Genomic DNA, 15,976 nt, shown 5'->3' on the forward strand with positions numbered 1-15,976 from the left:
CTAAAAACGAGCGAGCTCGCGAGCCTAAAAACGAGCCAGCTTGCGAGCCTTAACGAGCCGAATATTATTGAGCTCAAGCTTAGCTCGTTTAAGTGACGAGCCTCAAAATTGAGATCGAGCTTGACTCGTTTAAAAAACGAGCCGAACTTGGTCGAGTTTTTATCGAGTCGAGTCTCGAGTAGCTCACGAATAGTTTGGCTCATTTACAGCCCTAATAATTCTATGTGGTTTTAAATTAGGTATCAGAATACGAAAGTTGGGTGTTTTTAACGTATACAGTTAACTAGAGCCAAGAATTGCTTACTGACTTTAACTAATATTTTAAAAGATAAATAAGTAAATAATGTATATAAGTTTAAAATTAATTAAAATTATTTTAAATATTAATTATAATTATAATAAATTTAAAAGACCGAAATATAAAATTTAGAAATTTAACAATAATCATATTAAATATAATAGTTTAAGTATTTATATTCAATTAAATAAATTATCTTATAAATTAACTACAATTATAATAAATTTAAAATTTTTATTAACTCCACATGTCTGCACCACAAAAGGCTGAAAAATGGAAAAGGAAATGTTGAGAGTGGGATTTGAACCCACGCCCTTTCGGACCAGAACCTTAATCTGGCGCCTTAGACCAACTCGGCCATCTCAACTTTGCTTGTATTTTAACTTAAATTATTTTCACAGCGATAAAAAAAGAGAGTGCTCAAATTTAAGAAATTTAAATGGTGAAATTAAACAAAAGTAGCATTCGTAAACTTAACCAAAATTTTAGATTTTAACTAATAATTTTTAAAAAAACCATATAATTTTAGAGATTATTTCATTATGGCTTTAAATGATTTTCCCTAATGAAATATAGGGAGATAAGTTCATGCTTTTTTAATGTATATTACATTAGTGACACATTTTTTTAATATAATTAATGTAGTTTAAATTGTTTTTAGATCATATAGGTGGAGAAAAGGTGTTTGAATAAATGTCACTTTTGAAGTGCTTTTATGACTTCAATTTAGATATATTTTTTTATTTCCATTGATTCTCATTTGATAAAAAATATTTTATAAACTCTAGCTAATTATTTTTTGATCACATGATTTATCATTTATAAAATAGTATCACGTGATAAGAGTCTGATAAATCAATACGTAGTTCTATTAATAAAAAAAAGATCGGGATATCATGACACTCAATTTTTTATAAAATTCACATTTTTTTAAATAAGTCGAACTTTTACATAAAATTACCGTTAATATATACAATTTAGTAGATCTCTACTATATTTGTAATATTAGGATCTCCGATCAATTAGTTTGTGGAATTTCCTATCAATTAGTCGATAGCAGTCGAATTTTAAATAAATGATATAATTAACTTTATATTTTTACAGTATAAAAACTAATTATCGCACAAATTAAAATATACATTCTTAATTAATTATCGCAGAGATTAAAATATATATTCTTACACTACTTTTAAGTTTTAAAACCTGTAGTTAATGTTAAAAATAAATAATACAGTTAAAAAATTATTAAAAAATTTCAATATTTTCATAAAATAAATAAATTTATTGGGATATTTTATTTTTTTAAAAAATAGAATCATTAAAAATAAATTGAGTTAACAATCGTTGACGTGGTCAAATTTTCTTTATGAAAATATTTAATATATCCTTTGGTTGTTGATAAGAATGAACTATTTAGTATCTAAATAATTATTTTTTATTTTCTAATCCAACTATCATTATTGACTACTTCCTTGAATATTACTGAATTGCAGTAAACAAAGAAAATAGGAATAATGTCTATAAAAATCTTAAATTATATATATATATATATATATATATATTTTTATAGTTGTACTTTTAATTTTTTCTTTTGACAAAAATACTTTATACTAATGTTGTTTTTACAATTATATCCTCTATCCATATTTCCATTAAAAAGTAACTGTTTTTAACATAAGAAATTCTTTAATTACCAAAGAAAAATCATAATTAGAATAATATTTAAATCTAAAAATAGATATGGAGACAAGAAAAAATAACAGAAATGCAGATGGATGGGATAACTCTATTTAGGATTTTTATTTATTAATCTGGAGGTTTATAATTATACTAAAATGATTTTCTGCATTAATTTTTAATGGAAATATAAATGGAGGGTATAATTGTAAAAAAATTATTAATATATGGTATTTTTGTCAAAAAAAAAAAGTTAAAAGGTGCAATTATAAAAAAGTGTAAAGTTTAGAAGTTTTATAAATATTTTTCCAAGAAAAAATAATGTGCAACATTTTCCTCATCATCATCATAATCTGTATAATTACCAATCTAATAGTCTTGTAAATAACAAAATGGATGATAATCATATTGAGAGCGTCTAAGTACCAGAGGAGATTTGATGACTCCTTAGAAATTGTACCATTCTGATTGCTTATTTCTACTTCATTGTTTATAAACACATGTGCTAATAATGATCGTTATTCTTCTTCTAACCAATTCTATATTCCATCTTCGTCAAATAATTAATCTTTGCTGATAACCACCCTTTAAGTCTTTGGATTATACAACTTACATCCCTTTCTTTCTAGATTTTAACCAACTTACATCCCTTTCTTTCTAGATTTTAACCAACGAAAATGCACTTTTCTGTTTTATAATCAAGATTTTTTCTTAACTCATCAGGAACATGTGAATAGGGAATATAACCAAACACCCTCAAAGGGTTAAGATTGGGCTTTCATCCACTCTATGCTTTTTGTGGCGTTTTTATCGTGAACAATTTTAATGGAGCATCTATTCAGAATGTAAACAATACAAGGGTTTCTTACAATGCAATATGTTTCTCATCATATCCGTGATGGTTCTATTTTAGTTCCTTTTTGCTATTCTGTTATGTTGAGCAGTGTATCTAGCCATCGACAGATGCTTAATTTGACGCTTTCTCAAGTAATCATCACAAACAATATATTCAGTGCCTCTATCAATTCTCAAAGTTTTAACAAAATGATTATTTTACTTCTTAAAACAAGCCACAAAATTTTTAAGCATTTTAAATACTTTAGACTTTTGTTTTAAGAAATAAATCTAAGTCTTTCTATTAAAATTATCAATAAAAGTAATGAAGTATTTGTCATCTCCATGAGATGGAACATCCACGTAGCATAAATTTGAATGCACAAGCTCAGGTGTTTAAGCGAGCCAACTTGCATGAAGTTTAGCTTTCCTATTCTTGTCCACGTGCACCCACTTCACTTTGCCGATCAAAATTTATACATTAATTTTAATGATGATACCAACTAGATTCTAAAAATAGGAGAATTTAGGATGATTTGTTATTATGGCTTCTTGTGTTGGTAATTGATGTTTCCACCAGTGGTAAGGGTGGAGACGATATCCGGCATTAATGATCATGTATTATTTAATATTAGAGAAAATTATTATTTAATTTTTATAATATGAATAAATTTATTAATTGTTATTTTAATTTTAAAAAATATATTAAAATATTATAATGTTTTAAAGTTTATTAGTTAGTCTCTTTATTAATTTTAACTTTTTAAGTATTATTAAAAAGTTTAAAATATCTATAATACGAAGATATTAATTAATAAACTTTTTAAAATTTGAGAGATCAATTAATAAAATTTTTTAAAATTATAAAGATCAAATAATAAAATATTTAATAATAAAATTAATGAAAAATTAATTAATAGACTTTTAAAATATAAGAAATATTTTAATGTATTTTTCAAATCGAAAATTTTTTTTAATATAATTATTATATACATATCAGTTAAATATGATGAATAATTAATTATTAAAAAAAAATTACATCACATTGCTCTAAATAATAACTATAATAAAATGGTTATACACAATTTATATGGAATTATAAATTAGTTATATAATTCAATTTTATATGTAGAAATAAATATCATAATTTCGTAATTAGTTTGCCGTTTTATATATTAAAAAACTATATGAAATAATAGGAATATAATATAATTTTTCATAAAGCATGTGGTATAATTATTAAAATTTTTAATTTATGGTATAATTATAAAAAATTATGGATGGTTTGAATTTATGGTTTTAAATTAAGTTGCTGGATTTTTTCATATTCAATGAGTTGTATTTTAGATATCAAATCATTATTATTAAAGAATATAGTAAATTCAAAACTTCAATTAATTTAAACAAATGGACTAAAAATTTAAGATTTTTGCTTTGAGACTAATTAATGATTATTAATAATTTTTAAAGAACATTTTTTGTGCATCTCATTATTTGGAATTTTTTTCGTAGCAATTATGAATAAGAATATTTTATTGTAATTTCACATGAAAGTTTATTCTACTGAAAAAAAAAAGGAAATTTTTTAGTCCAACCTATCACATTACAATTAATAGTTATTACAAGGTATGATTAAAATGAATACAAACTATAAAATTAATGTAATTATTACAAGGTCCTTGAAATAAATAATTTTTGGTAATAAATATCTATGATCACTGGACTTTTAGTACTCAGGCTGAGACCGGATCCAAAGGAAGAGAAACAGGCTCAAAACCAGTATAACTCACCAAACAGGTCAACTCATCAGTGCGCCATCCAGTCCGTGATTGAAGCAGGTCGGACGGACTCAAAGCCCTGACCCCTCAGAAGAGGGGTTCGGCACCAGTGATGTGATGGGCCCTGACCCCTCAGAAGAGGGGTTCGGCACCAGTGATGTAATGGAGAGCAAGAGAACAGACCCAACTATGCCCCAGCCATACCAGCATGCGCGCTGGAGAAGAATTAAATGGCCGTCTGACGAGCATAGACTAGCAGGTACGTTCGCACATACAGAACTGTGTAATAAAGACATGTGACACTGTAGCAGGATGACATATAATGTACGTACGAAACTGCGAGATAGGAACAGATGGCACTGTAGAGGAAAAGAGGAATAAAGGGAAATACGTAACTTTTGATTTGTAACCCTATTTTCTCTAGATCTCATAATATCAAATATTAATATGATAAGATTACCGACAAAAATATAAAAAATATAAATATAATTAAAATGAATACAAACTATCTTATGCTTTGGTTTGAACTAAATGTCAAATGTGGATGCTATTTTGTTCAATTGAATTGAATAGGACTTAGTATTACAAGATCTACAAAAAATGATACATGGTTGAAAAAATGTTAATTGGGATGGCACAAAAAAATCTGAAGAACACATCAAAGTCCTATAGAACAAGAGAAAAATCAATTTCTTCCATTACTTACAGCCCTGAGTTTGAGCACTAGTTGTTCACGTTCAGCTTCGACTTCTGCACATTTATGGCTCATGTGGAAGTAGCGTTCCTGCAAATCTCTCAACTCTGTCTCAAGAGATTGTGCCTCACCCTCATATTCTTTTGTTGCTTCTTTATCATCTGTCAAGTTCTTGTGAGCATTTGAATGATCTTTACGTTCCTCGGACAAAAGACTGAACACAAGCAGCACTTCTTGTTAGTGCTGTTAGATAGAGATCAAGAATAGATTTAACTTTTAAGAGAAGGAGAAAAATGGATAATTTACAGTGTAGTCCCTAAGATTTTGCAAAACCCACAGCTTAGTCCCTACCATTGTCATACTAAACAATTTAGTTTGTGAATTTTTTTGTTATTAACAAAATAGTCTTTATGTTAAGTTGATCCTTAATCGTTAGTCAACTAAAGAAGTAAATTCAAATTAAAAAGATTAAATTGTTACAAATATTAAAACTGAAAGGATTAAATTGTTACAAATTATTAAAACTAAAGGGACTAAATTATTATAAAAAGTCGAAGAACTAAGTTGTAATAGTCTAACAATGAATTTTAAATTTTAACAAAAAGATTATTTTGTTAACAAAATGAGAAACAAATTAGGGACAAAAATTTTCTATTAAAATGGCAAGGATTAAGTTGGGGATTTTGTTAAACTTCAGAAACTATATTATAAATCACCAAAAAAAAAAACTTTCAGTAGTTGTATCAGAGAGCAAAGTAGAGCATTAAACACAGTTGAGAGGAGTTAAGTTCATTAAGATTCAAGGCACAAGGAGTTGCCTAATTTAAATCTCAACTAAACAAGAAACCATCTGCTCAGCCAGTGTCTGCTTTCAGTTGATGTTAAAAAGTGATTCTGAGATTTCATTTAAATTGCAGCTACAAAAGACCATATAAGCATTCATATACTAGCGTACCTCAGGCATACAGCAATGTTAAAAAGGAACTCAACTAAAAAAGTCAATGCTGTTCTGATATTTCTTTATGATTTACCTTCCTTTAATCAAAATTAAAACTACTACTATTAGATACACAACTTTCTCATGGAGTGGAGTGATCATAAAGTGATAAGGATGCATGATTATGTAATATGCAAATATTAGTTCTGAGAAAAAAAAATTATTGAGAAAAAATAAAACACAAAGAAACTTGTACTCACCTCTTAAGCTGTGTTTTATACAGTTCATTTGCTTCCAAAACCTCAGCTAGTTCACTTTCAAGTAGCTGGATTTTTGATAATGAGTCAATACCCATAACTGTTGAATTTCCATGAGCACAACCTGGTGCAACCTGAAACAGAGAAGAAAGTAACAAACATATATGTAAGTGTGATCAAACATGTCCAAAAGTTATTTTCTATCTTCCATGGTGAAAAATAAGTGTCAATGATAGCAAGTACTAATGATCTTAAATTGAACGCAAGATAGGAAGATCATTCATACAGACCTGTGAAAGCTTCAATTCATCAGAAGTCGAACTAGTAACGGTATTATCATAAGGAGAAAGGTGAAGACTTGTATCACTGGAATCTTGTGAATCTTGTTTTTCTTCTGTCCTCTTCTTTAGCTCCTGTTCAAAAGCTTGAGCTCCACTAAGGGACTTTTGCTTCTCTACCTGAAGGAGTCTGATCTTCCTCTGTAATTCGTTATTTAGTCTCTTAACCCGGGAAAGCTCATTTTTGAACTCAGCATCCTGCGCACCAAGTGCCTCTCTTGCAGTTAAATCCCCTTCCAGGCGCAAAACTTTTTCCTCAAGGGAAACTCTACAGCGTTTGCAGTCCTCTAATTCAGCCACAACCCTCTGCATGTCAGAAATCATCTGTGAAAATAGCATGTTCTCAGCCTTCAGCTCTTCACAATCTCCAGATAGCATCTGATGTGAAACTTCAAGTCTTTGTTTTTCAAATTGGACCTCATTAAGGGATTTCTTAAGATCCAAAATCTCATTTTGAAGCACTGCAGCTTTCTGCAATTGAAACTTAAGGCTGGAAATTTCCTCTTCTAGTTGTAGCATCTTACACGAAGACACCTTAAGTTTTAACTCAAGCCCCCTGACAATGCTTTTATGTTTGTCTTCATTAGATTTCACATCTTCCAACAATTCCAATAGCTTTTCACGGTCAGCCATCAGAACTTCCTGGTTTTGTTTGGATGCTGCAAGCTCATCCATTAGTCCTAACAGCTTTGCTTCAGATTCCATCTGAAGGGTACTGAGGTCACTCTCAGATAAGGTAAGCTTTTTGTGGACTTCATGTAATAAAGCTTCATGCTTAGCTCTATCTATACGAAATTGAGATACTTCAAGTACAGCTGCTGAAACCATTCTTTCTTTATCATCATGAGTTGCAGATAGATATTCAGTAAGGTGTTCAATCTCCCTACGAAGATTCTTAGCCTCAACTTCCTTCTCCAAGTACATCTGATTCAATTGGCTCTCTTCCGTAGCAAGTTTTTCTTTATATTTTTTATTTTCTTGAAGAAGTGCATCTAGCTCTAAACTAAGGGCTTTTTCTTTAGATGCAATTTCATCCAGCATTAAAGTATATTTTCCTTCAAGAGCTTCAACTTCCTTGAACATATCAGAAAAGCCCTTTTGCAATTCACTTGATTCAGCTTCCAATATTGTACAACGCTCATGTAACTCCATTTTTTGCTTCCTTAGATCTACAATTGATTGCTGAAGTGAACTGCACTCATCAATAAGGCTTTCAGCTGTAGTTTTTAATTTTAGATTTGCTATTTTTAGATATTCACATTCTTCCTGAGCTTCTAGCCACCTTTTTTGCAAGTCCTGCAACTTTTGCTGTTTATCGCACTTATGTGCTTCTAATTCCCTTTTAAGTATACTTATCTCTTCCTGGAGATTTACAGCACATGATTCTGAATTCTGCAATTCCAAGCGTCTTGATTCCCTCTCATCAGTCATGTATCTTAGTTGAGCTTCCAAGCCACATATTCGTTCTGATAACTGTACATTTTCTTTTTCTAGTTCAGATAAGTGAACTTCCACTTCATGTTTGGTACTTTCAAGCTCTGCTGACTTTAATGCAACAATCTTGTCAGTTGAATGTTGGGAATTTGCGCGACTATTATGCACCATTATTTCATATCTTGAATCATCCATGAATGTAGACGTCATCATGTTATTATTAAACACCATTAGTTCCTTTTGTGAATCATCCATGCATGTTGGTGCCATCTTAACTTCTTTTAGCATAACTTCCATATTTTCTTCCAACTGCCTTTTCTCATTCTGAAGATTAGAAACCTGAGTTTCCAACTCCCTTTGGCAATTCCTCAGCGTTTCCACATCTTGTTCCTTCAAGAGATTATCAGAGTTAAGCTTGTCTATATCAGATGTCTTTTCAAATATCTCCTTCCCGGAATCTGTAATTTCAGATTTACATACCATTTGCAGACTCTCCTGTTCCAGACTGAATGTGCTCGAAGTGTTCTCCTTTGCATTGCAAGTCTCTACATTATTTTGGACCTCATCAGCATTCTCTGTTCTTATTCTGACTTCTCCATTTTGCTTCATTTCATCACCAATGACTTTTGCTTCAAAAAAATCCTTTAGCTGGACAAAACTGTTCAAAACAGAAACAGCTAGTTCCTTTTGAGTGGACAAATCTGTAGCATTTGAAACCACAGTGTTATCATTGTAAAATGCAGTGCTTACAGGCAAATAAGAATTATACTGTTGCCTCTTTACTCTGGCTACACAGAATTGAATCTCTTCATGCAACTGAAGGAGTGTCTTGGACACCTCCAAAGCAGCATCTGAATGAGAAATCTTGAGCTCCGTACTGATGTCTGCAACTTGTTTTTCTAACTGTTGTGGTGGAGCAATCTCAATTTCTCGCTCTTCTGCTCTGGCATGATATTTACAGAGTTCAGGTTCAAGGTAGCCTGTTTTGTCCTTGAAAGCTTCTAACTGAAGCTTCAGGTCAGAACACTCCTTTTCATGATTCGCACATTGGGTCTGCAGTTGATCAGTGGACAGTCCTTCAATAAGCATTTCTTTCTTGCTCAGCTCCTCCTCAAGCTTGCATATTTGAGATCTCATTTTGCTTACTTCAGATTCAGAGGTAAAAATAGCATCATTTTCCAGAAATCCATTTGATATAGAATTATGAGAGTCACCACATCCTGGAAGATCCGTTTTTGATTCTTTGAGCTTAAGTAGAAGCTCTAGATTTTCATTTGTAAGCTCATTGCAATCTTTCTCAAGCTCCTCTATCTTCTGGTTCAGAACTTTGACTTCTTTAATCAGATTGATATTTCCCCCATTTTCAAAATCATTAGCCTTGGACGCTTCAGATAACTTTGCCGTCAAGTTGATGATCTCTTCCTCTTTTACAGCCAATGTATTTCTCCATTGGGCTTCAACGTCTCCTAGAGTTTGGGTCTTCAAACTCTTTTCAGCCTCTATCTCCTGGACTTTTTCCTGCAGAGATTTTTCCAGAAATAGAATAGTACTTTGTAAGTTTTTTTGTGATTCTTTCAACTTCAATAACTCCAGCTCAGGTTTCACATTGTCCTCTGGTTCAAAACCTTCTGATAATTCTCCCTGCCCATGTTCAGCAATTCTATCTTCCTGATCTGAGTTACAAGAGACTTTGCTCATATTCTTTGCAAAAACCTCCTTATTTGGCCTTATCTCCACATTATCTTCAACTCCATTGCTGCATTTCCCTATAGAATCCATTTTTGACAGGTTAGCAATTTCTGCTTTCTGTTTTTCTACGGTATCTTCTAGTTCTTGGAGTATGGAAACAAGTTCAATGTTTGACTCTTGGGTTTTCTTTAGCTGTAAAGCCAAGTTAGCATTTGATTCTTTCTGATACTGCAATTCTTCTTCCAGTTCTTTCTGAAGATCGTGTACTTCTTTGGCCTCATACTTCAAACTTTCAGTGGATTTGTGCTCCACCATTGATTCCTCCAACAGGATCTTCACTTGTTTGATCTCCTCTCTCAAGCCATCACATTCTTTGCGTGAGTCATAAAGTTCTGTTTCAAGACTTTCCTTGAGCTTTGATTGGTCTGACAACTCATTCTGCAATTTTTCCAGATCAGTCATCAACTTTCGAGCATTTTTTTCCCACATCCTAGCTTCTGCTTGAAGTTCATTAATTGTAGCTTCTGCAGCATCTAGAAGGTCCTTAGATGAACCTGCATTCCGCAAAGGTGATGAGGCAACAGAGCGTGAAACCTGATTTAAGTCACTCCTTTGATTCTGATGGCTGCTTCGTGAAGTTGACACCTTTGAATTAAAGGATGAGTGAGCTGATCTAGAAGAATCATTAAAAGAATAAGATCCAAAAGGAGAACTACTCTGGGAGCCAGTTGAATCTTGTCGTCCAATGTTGCTCCCAGAGCCAGTTAAGTTATTTCGAGGGGAATTACTCTCCCCACCCAGAGAACCCTCGTCGAAGCTATAACGTGAACCTGATGCTGAGAAACTGAAATCCTGTAGCAACAAGAAGTCTCTGGTAAAGGCGTTCCATACATTCACCGCAAAATTCAATATGTAATAAGCTCATGCAAAAAACTGTCAAATTAGTTAGCATGACTGGAAAATTAAAAACAAAAATATTAAAGCATGACTACTTGCAACTTTCACCAATAAAAATTTGTTAACTATCTTTTGTATTAACAAGCAGATAAAAGTGATAAACTTTACATATATATTTCATCAAACAAGAGTGTCAAAAGATAGAAAGATGTGCAGCTTAATCAATTAAAACCAAATGCATGGAATCAATAACCCAAATGAAGAGGACACATTTATTAATTCCTAAGCAGTCAAAATTTTTTTCTTAGAGCTTGCGTAAAGCCAGGGCTTCCATGGCCTATAACTTAGTACCGTGAAGCCATACAGTTAAGTTCACAAACTGCTGATGCAACATATGCACAGACACATAAGAAAGTGGTCCCATGATCCATTATGTGGCTAAGGATAGATAGTAAAAAATGACCGGGATTTTATAAATAAAGACCAGTATGGTTAACTGCGGAATTCCAGCCATCTTTTATTCAGGCATTCAGTATTCTACTTCTACGCCTAGAAAATGAAATCCAAAAATCACAAAATAAATTAAAAATGAACAAGTTTCACTAACATCATTTTAGAATATTTGAATTATAAGACATGGATTATTGTGCATGTGGTTGGCAGTAGATGGGAGATGTAACAATCTAAAATTCTAAATAGCAAAGAGAACAGCATAACAGCTTGAAGGAAATGTAAACATACCTTACTATCCAAATGGTTACTGGAGGAGGATCCAACACTCTTGGCCAATGAACTATCAGAAACATCTGATTTGCTTTCCACATCATCGTAGTCTATGTTCCCATCTTCCACGTATGAATCTGTGTCTTCCCACTGCTCCTCCCTTTGAGAAATGCAGCACAACTCTTTCAAATTTCATAAAAGACCTAATCATATAGCAGAGAATTTTTTTGGATTGACCACAAACCTGAGTTTTGCTTGTGGTGTGAGGCACTGAATTTTAACCTGCAAATGAGACCGAGAAGAATCATGTTATGCACTAAAGCTAAGGTTACATTAAAGAACTTAATATCGCAAACAAAAGTATTCGTGTGGAGGCTTAACCTGATATCTCATATATATTAATTGTCCTTCATCTAACCAAATAACAAATTTTAGGCCTTCCCTCCTAACATTAATAGTTTATTATATAAAAACTTGATTTTCATTTTAATTGTATGCTAAAATGGTACCAATAAGAGGGAGCCTGGAGTTTTAAGACAAAAAACGAAGTGATATGGCCAATGATCTACAATTGAATGAAAATATACCAACATAATTGCACTGCACAATGGAAAAATTTGCAAAGTTTGGCATCATGGATGTGACTACCTATTGCAAAAACGTGTTTGGTGACTCACTTGTAAGATGGTCCCATGGTTATTCTTTTTTAATTGTAATGACACAGGAATAGCAGTTTTTGAGCTCCTGTAGCTTGACAAATTAACTGTGGCCTCTCCAAGGATGCCAGATCTTGTTGACCCCTACAACAATAATTTCATTTGAAGCTAATTAAATTAGTTAACATATCCAATATCAAATTACATTGGTAAATTAATCTTCAAAAATAGTAAACATTTAACATCATACCATGGAAACAACAAGCTTAAAGAGGTATTCCCCATTCTCTTTTGAAGTTCCACGCCGGGGGATCCAAATAGACTCTGACAGAGTCTCTGTCCATTGACAACTTCCATTTCTCACTAATGCTTTCCCTGATTTGGTGAGAATTTTCCCTGTTTCTCCAGAAATTATAGACACATAAAGCTTGTCCCATCCTTTTGGTACCTGCAATTGCCAGAATTATAGCGAGGAAAACAATTAAAAGAAAAAAATAAAAAAATAAAAATAAAACACTGCAAACACGTGATTGACAATAATAACAATAAAATAGTGGGAACTAATTGTGCATCAGACTTCAAATGAACAGAATTTCTAAGAACTAATTTAGCAAATATCCAGAAAGAGAAATAAACCTCAAGCTGTATTACGAATGCAGTCCTGTTCTGTATAGTAGCTGTTCGGTTAGCAGTTAGCTTTTTTAATAGTTGTTTTTTTTTTAAGGGAGATGACTTTCGATAAGGGCAATTTAATTACTAGGGTCAAAATACAAAACAATAATATTTAGCTATTCTGGAATCTAAGGAAAAGTGAAAAGTGAGCCATTAATTGCGAGACTTGGTTTTTATTTATATTTAAAAATCCCCATAAATACCATTCTCCAGTCTCTCTCTCTCTCTCTCTCTCTCTCGCAATTGCTCATATGATCAAGACTAGTCACAGACAACCCACTTTAATATCAAATAAAACATCGTATCCAAATCTAAATTCATCAAAATTAAACTTACACACCAACAATCTTGCTCACCAAAGATTTTCCACCCTGAATTCCCATTATATGATTATTAATAAACAAACAGCAAATAAATAAAGAAACACCAAAATGCCTTTTACTAGAGAGAGAAAAAGAACAATAGAATTAACTACAATTAGCTGGAAATATATAAAAGAAAACCAGAAAAAAGTCAATGAAAACTGCAGATTTAAAATGAAAATGAAAAAATTGCAGAGAGCTATCAATTAAGAAATGAGAAATGAGTCTGCGTTTGTGTAGGGAGAGGGAGAGAGAGACCTGAAGGGCTTGAATGCTGGAGAACTTGAAATCAAGTCTTTCTCCAGATTTATCAGACTTGAGCTTGTGTAACCTGAACATGTTTCCTTTGGTTTCCTTCTTGTTTTACTTTCCTGTTTCAGAAAATTTTCAAATTGAAGCTCATTTCCTAGTAGCTTCCTCAAAAAAAAAAACAATCTCACATCACATGCTCTTCCTTCTTCTGACTCTATAAAGAGAGAGAATGAAAGTGTGATGACTAAGCGTTAGCTGTTAAAACTTTGTCGCTCCTTCTTACTTAATATCTCCTTTCTTTTTTATTTCACTTTGTATCCCTATTACTTTTACTATTTATGTTCCGCCCTCCCTCTTGGATTTATCTTAATATACAATTTCACCCCATACTTATTGATATATTTAATTTAGCTCATTTTTATTTTTTTAATTAGCCTATGTGTCTAATTTAAGATTAATTTAGCCAAATTTGAAAATTTTCTGATTAAATTTATTGATTTGGATATTCTATTTCTTGATTTATAGACTATATTTCTTGATTTAGTCTAAATTGAGTTTAAATAAAAAAAATTTATATTAATTTTTGAAAAAGTGAAAAATATACTAAATTGAAATTTTTGCATTAGTCATTAAATTTAACTGTTAAATTTAATAAAAATATCATATTATTATTTTAATTAATATTTTAATATTATATGTTAACTTTTTTAATAAATATATTTCAAATTAATTTTTTGCGTTTAATTTAATTTTTAATTTTAATTCAGTTTATAATTATACATTTTTTATTATTTTTTAATAAATATAATTATAATTATACTTTTTCTATGAAAAAATTAATATATTTATTATATCTACTCTGATATAATCGAAGTAAACTGTTAATTTAATTAATAAAAAATAGTTAAATTTAGTCTAATTTATTATTAGAATTTATCTCTATTTATATATATTATAAGTTATATAAAGTAAATATTGATAGATGAATCAGTTATTTAATTTTAGAATTGTATAATCATATACTTGATTTTCTTTCTGTTTAAATATATTCTCCCATATATAAATATGTTACAATTTCTATTGTGAAAAAAATAAATAAAATATTATATTTTTACAATATATTTAATATTTTAGATTTATTAGACTGAATATTGATTTTTAATCCAATCAAAGTAAATATGATAAATATGATTAATTTTTCAAATAAGAAAAATAGTGATTTTTGATTTTGTAGAGATAATGTCACTATAATATTATTACTTATAATAATGCAAAAAATAGTTTGAATATATTTATTAAAATGTAAATAGTTTACAATTTTTAAACTACTATATTATTATTATTTAATTTTAAAATTTTATCACATACTTTATTTAATATTCATTTTAATAATTTTAAAAAATATATATTTATAAATTATTTTTTACTAAATATGTCGATTACTCCTCAGTCGCTTACAAACATTTTAATTAAACATATAATTACTTAAAATTTTAAATATTTATAAATTTTAAAGCTTAAGTTAATTTTTCTAAAGTAAGCCAAGACCTTACTAAAAGTCTTAGTAAGCATCATTTATTATTGCTATTTTGTTAAAAAATTAACTAAATATTTTATTATATATTAATTTATCAATAATTAGCTTTGCAGTACAGAAATAGTTTCTATATTATTGATGAAAACAATATTAATTACAAATTTACTACATGGTAAATAAGGAGAAATTTCTAAAGATTAACCATTTGTGTGGCTAGTTTTTAGCTTAACCCTCTTATTGGTATTAAGAGTTTTGCAATAATTTTATTCAATTGATTTAATTTTTAACAATTTTAAATACAATTCACTTCTTTTTAAACTTGAAATTATTTGATATGGAGATAGAAAAATTGGTGATTAAATTTGAAAATTTTTGGAGATTCAATTTAATATATTTATTACCAAATTAAGTCTCACAATGCTCTTTCTATATATATATATATATATATATATATATAGTAGTAAGGCTGCTATGCTATAAGGAAGAGTTAAAGTTTGATATTTGATTCATGCATTTAGAAGCGATAGTCATGAACTCTGAAAAATTATTTTTCTGTAAATTATAATAAATATATAGAAGGTAATTCAAAAAATGTATATATTATTCTCAAATTTCTAAAGTATAATTGATGTTGCATCGGTTTCTTCTTTGGATCTGGACCTGCAAAATAATAAGAATATTGGGTAATTAATGGAAAACACTTTAAATATTTAAGTCAATAAAGGGATCAAATATGAATTTAGTGAAAAGATAATATAATGATATCATCGGGATTGCCCATTTTATATAGTTTATCAGAAGTTTTATCCTAATAAAATTTAGAATTTGTTATTGAGTTCCGATGGAATAAGGATTCTTTCCTTAACTTTTATTTAGGATTATAGTCTAGAATAGCTTATGAAATAGACCTATTTGAATATTTGGATTATGGGCCCCCAGAT

The 15,976-nt window shown here is 30.1% G+C and overlaps 1 protein-coding gene and 1 non-coding gene across 3 annotated transcripts; both read right to left on the reverse strand.

Moving 5' to 3' along the window:
• Positions 1-584: 584 nt before the first annotated feature.
• On the reverse strand, positions 585-665 carry TRNAL-AAG. The gene has a single exon. It is a non-coding gene; the product is annotated as a tRNA-Leu (tRNA).
• A 4,411-nt stretch (positions 666-5,076) lies between these two features.
• Positions 5,077-13,763, reverse strand: LOC110624790 (restin homolog). Of its 2 annotated transcripts, XM_021770111.2 has the most exons (9): positions 13,505-13,763; positions 12,463-12,660; positions 12,234-12,356; positions 11,801-11,838; positions 11,575-11,716; positions 8,728-10,788; positions 6,766-8,637; positions 6,479-6,609; positions 5,077-5,495 (listed from the first exon to the last, which is right to left on the reverse strand). In XM_021770111.2, the coding sequence occupies exons 1-9, from the start codon at positions 13,583-13,585 to the stop codon at positions 5,273-5,275; spliced, it is 4,869 nt and encodes a 1,622-aa protein (XP_021625803.1). In that variant the 5' UTR covers positions 13,586-13,763; the 3' UTR covers positions 5,077-5,272. The 2 variants fall into 2 exon arrangements, with proteins under 2 accessions (XP_021625803.1, XP_021625802.1); XM_021770110.2 differs by having other exon boundaries at positions 6,766-10,788.
• Positions 13,764-15,976: the final 2,213 nt, after the last annotated feature.

The sequence above is a fragment of the Manihot esculenta genome, chromosome 10 (genome assembly GCF_001659605.2).
Source record: "Manihot esculenta cultivar AM560-2 chromosome 10, M.esculenta_v8, whole genome shotgun sequence".
NCBI classification, from domain to species: domain Eukaryota; kingdom Viridiplantae; phylum Streptophyta; class Magnoliopsida; order Malpighiales; family Euphorbiaceae; genus Manihot; species Manihot esculenta.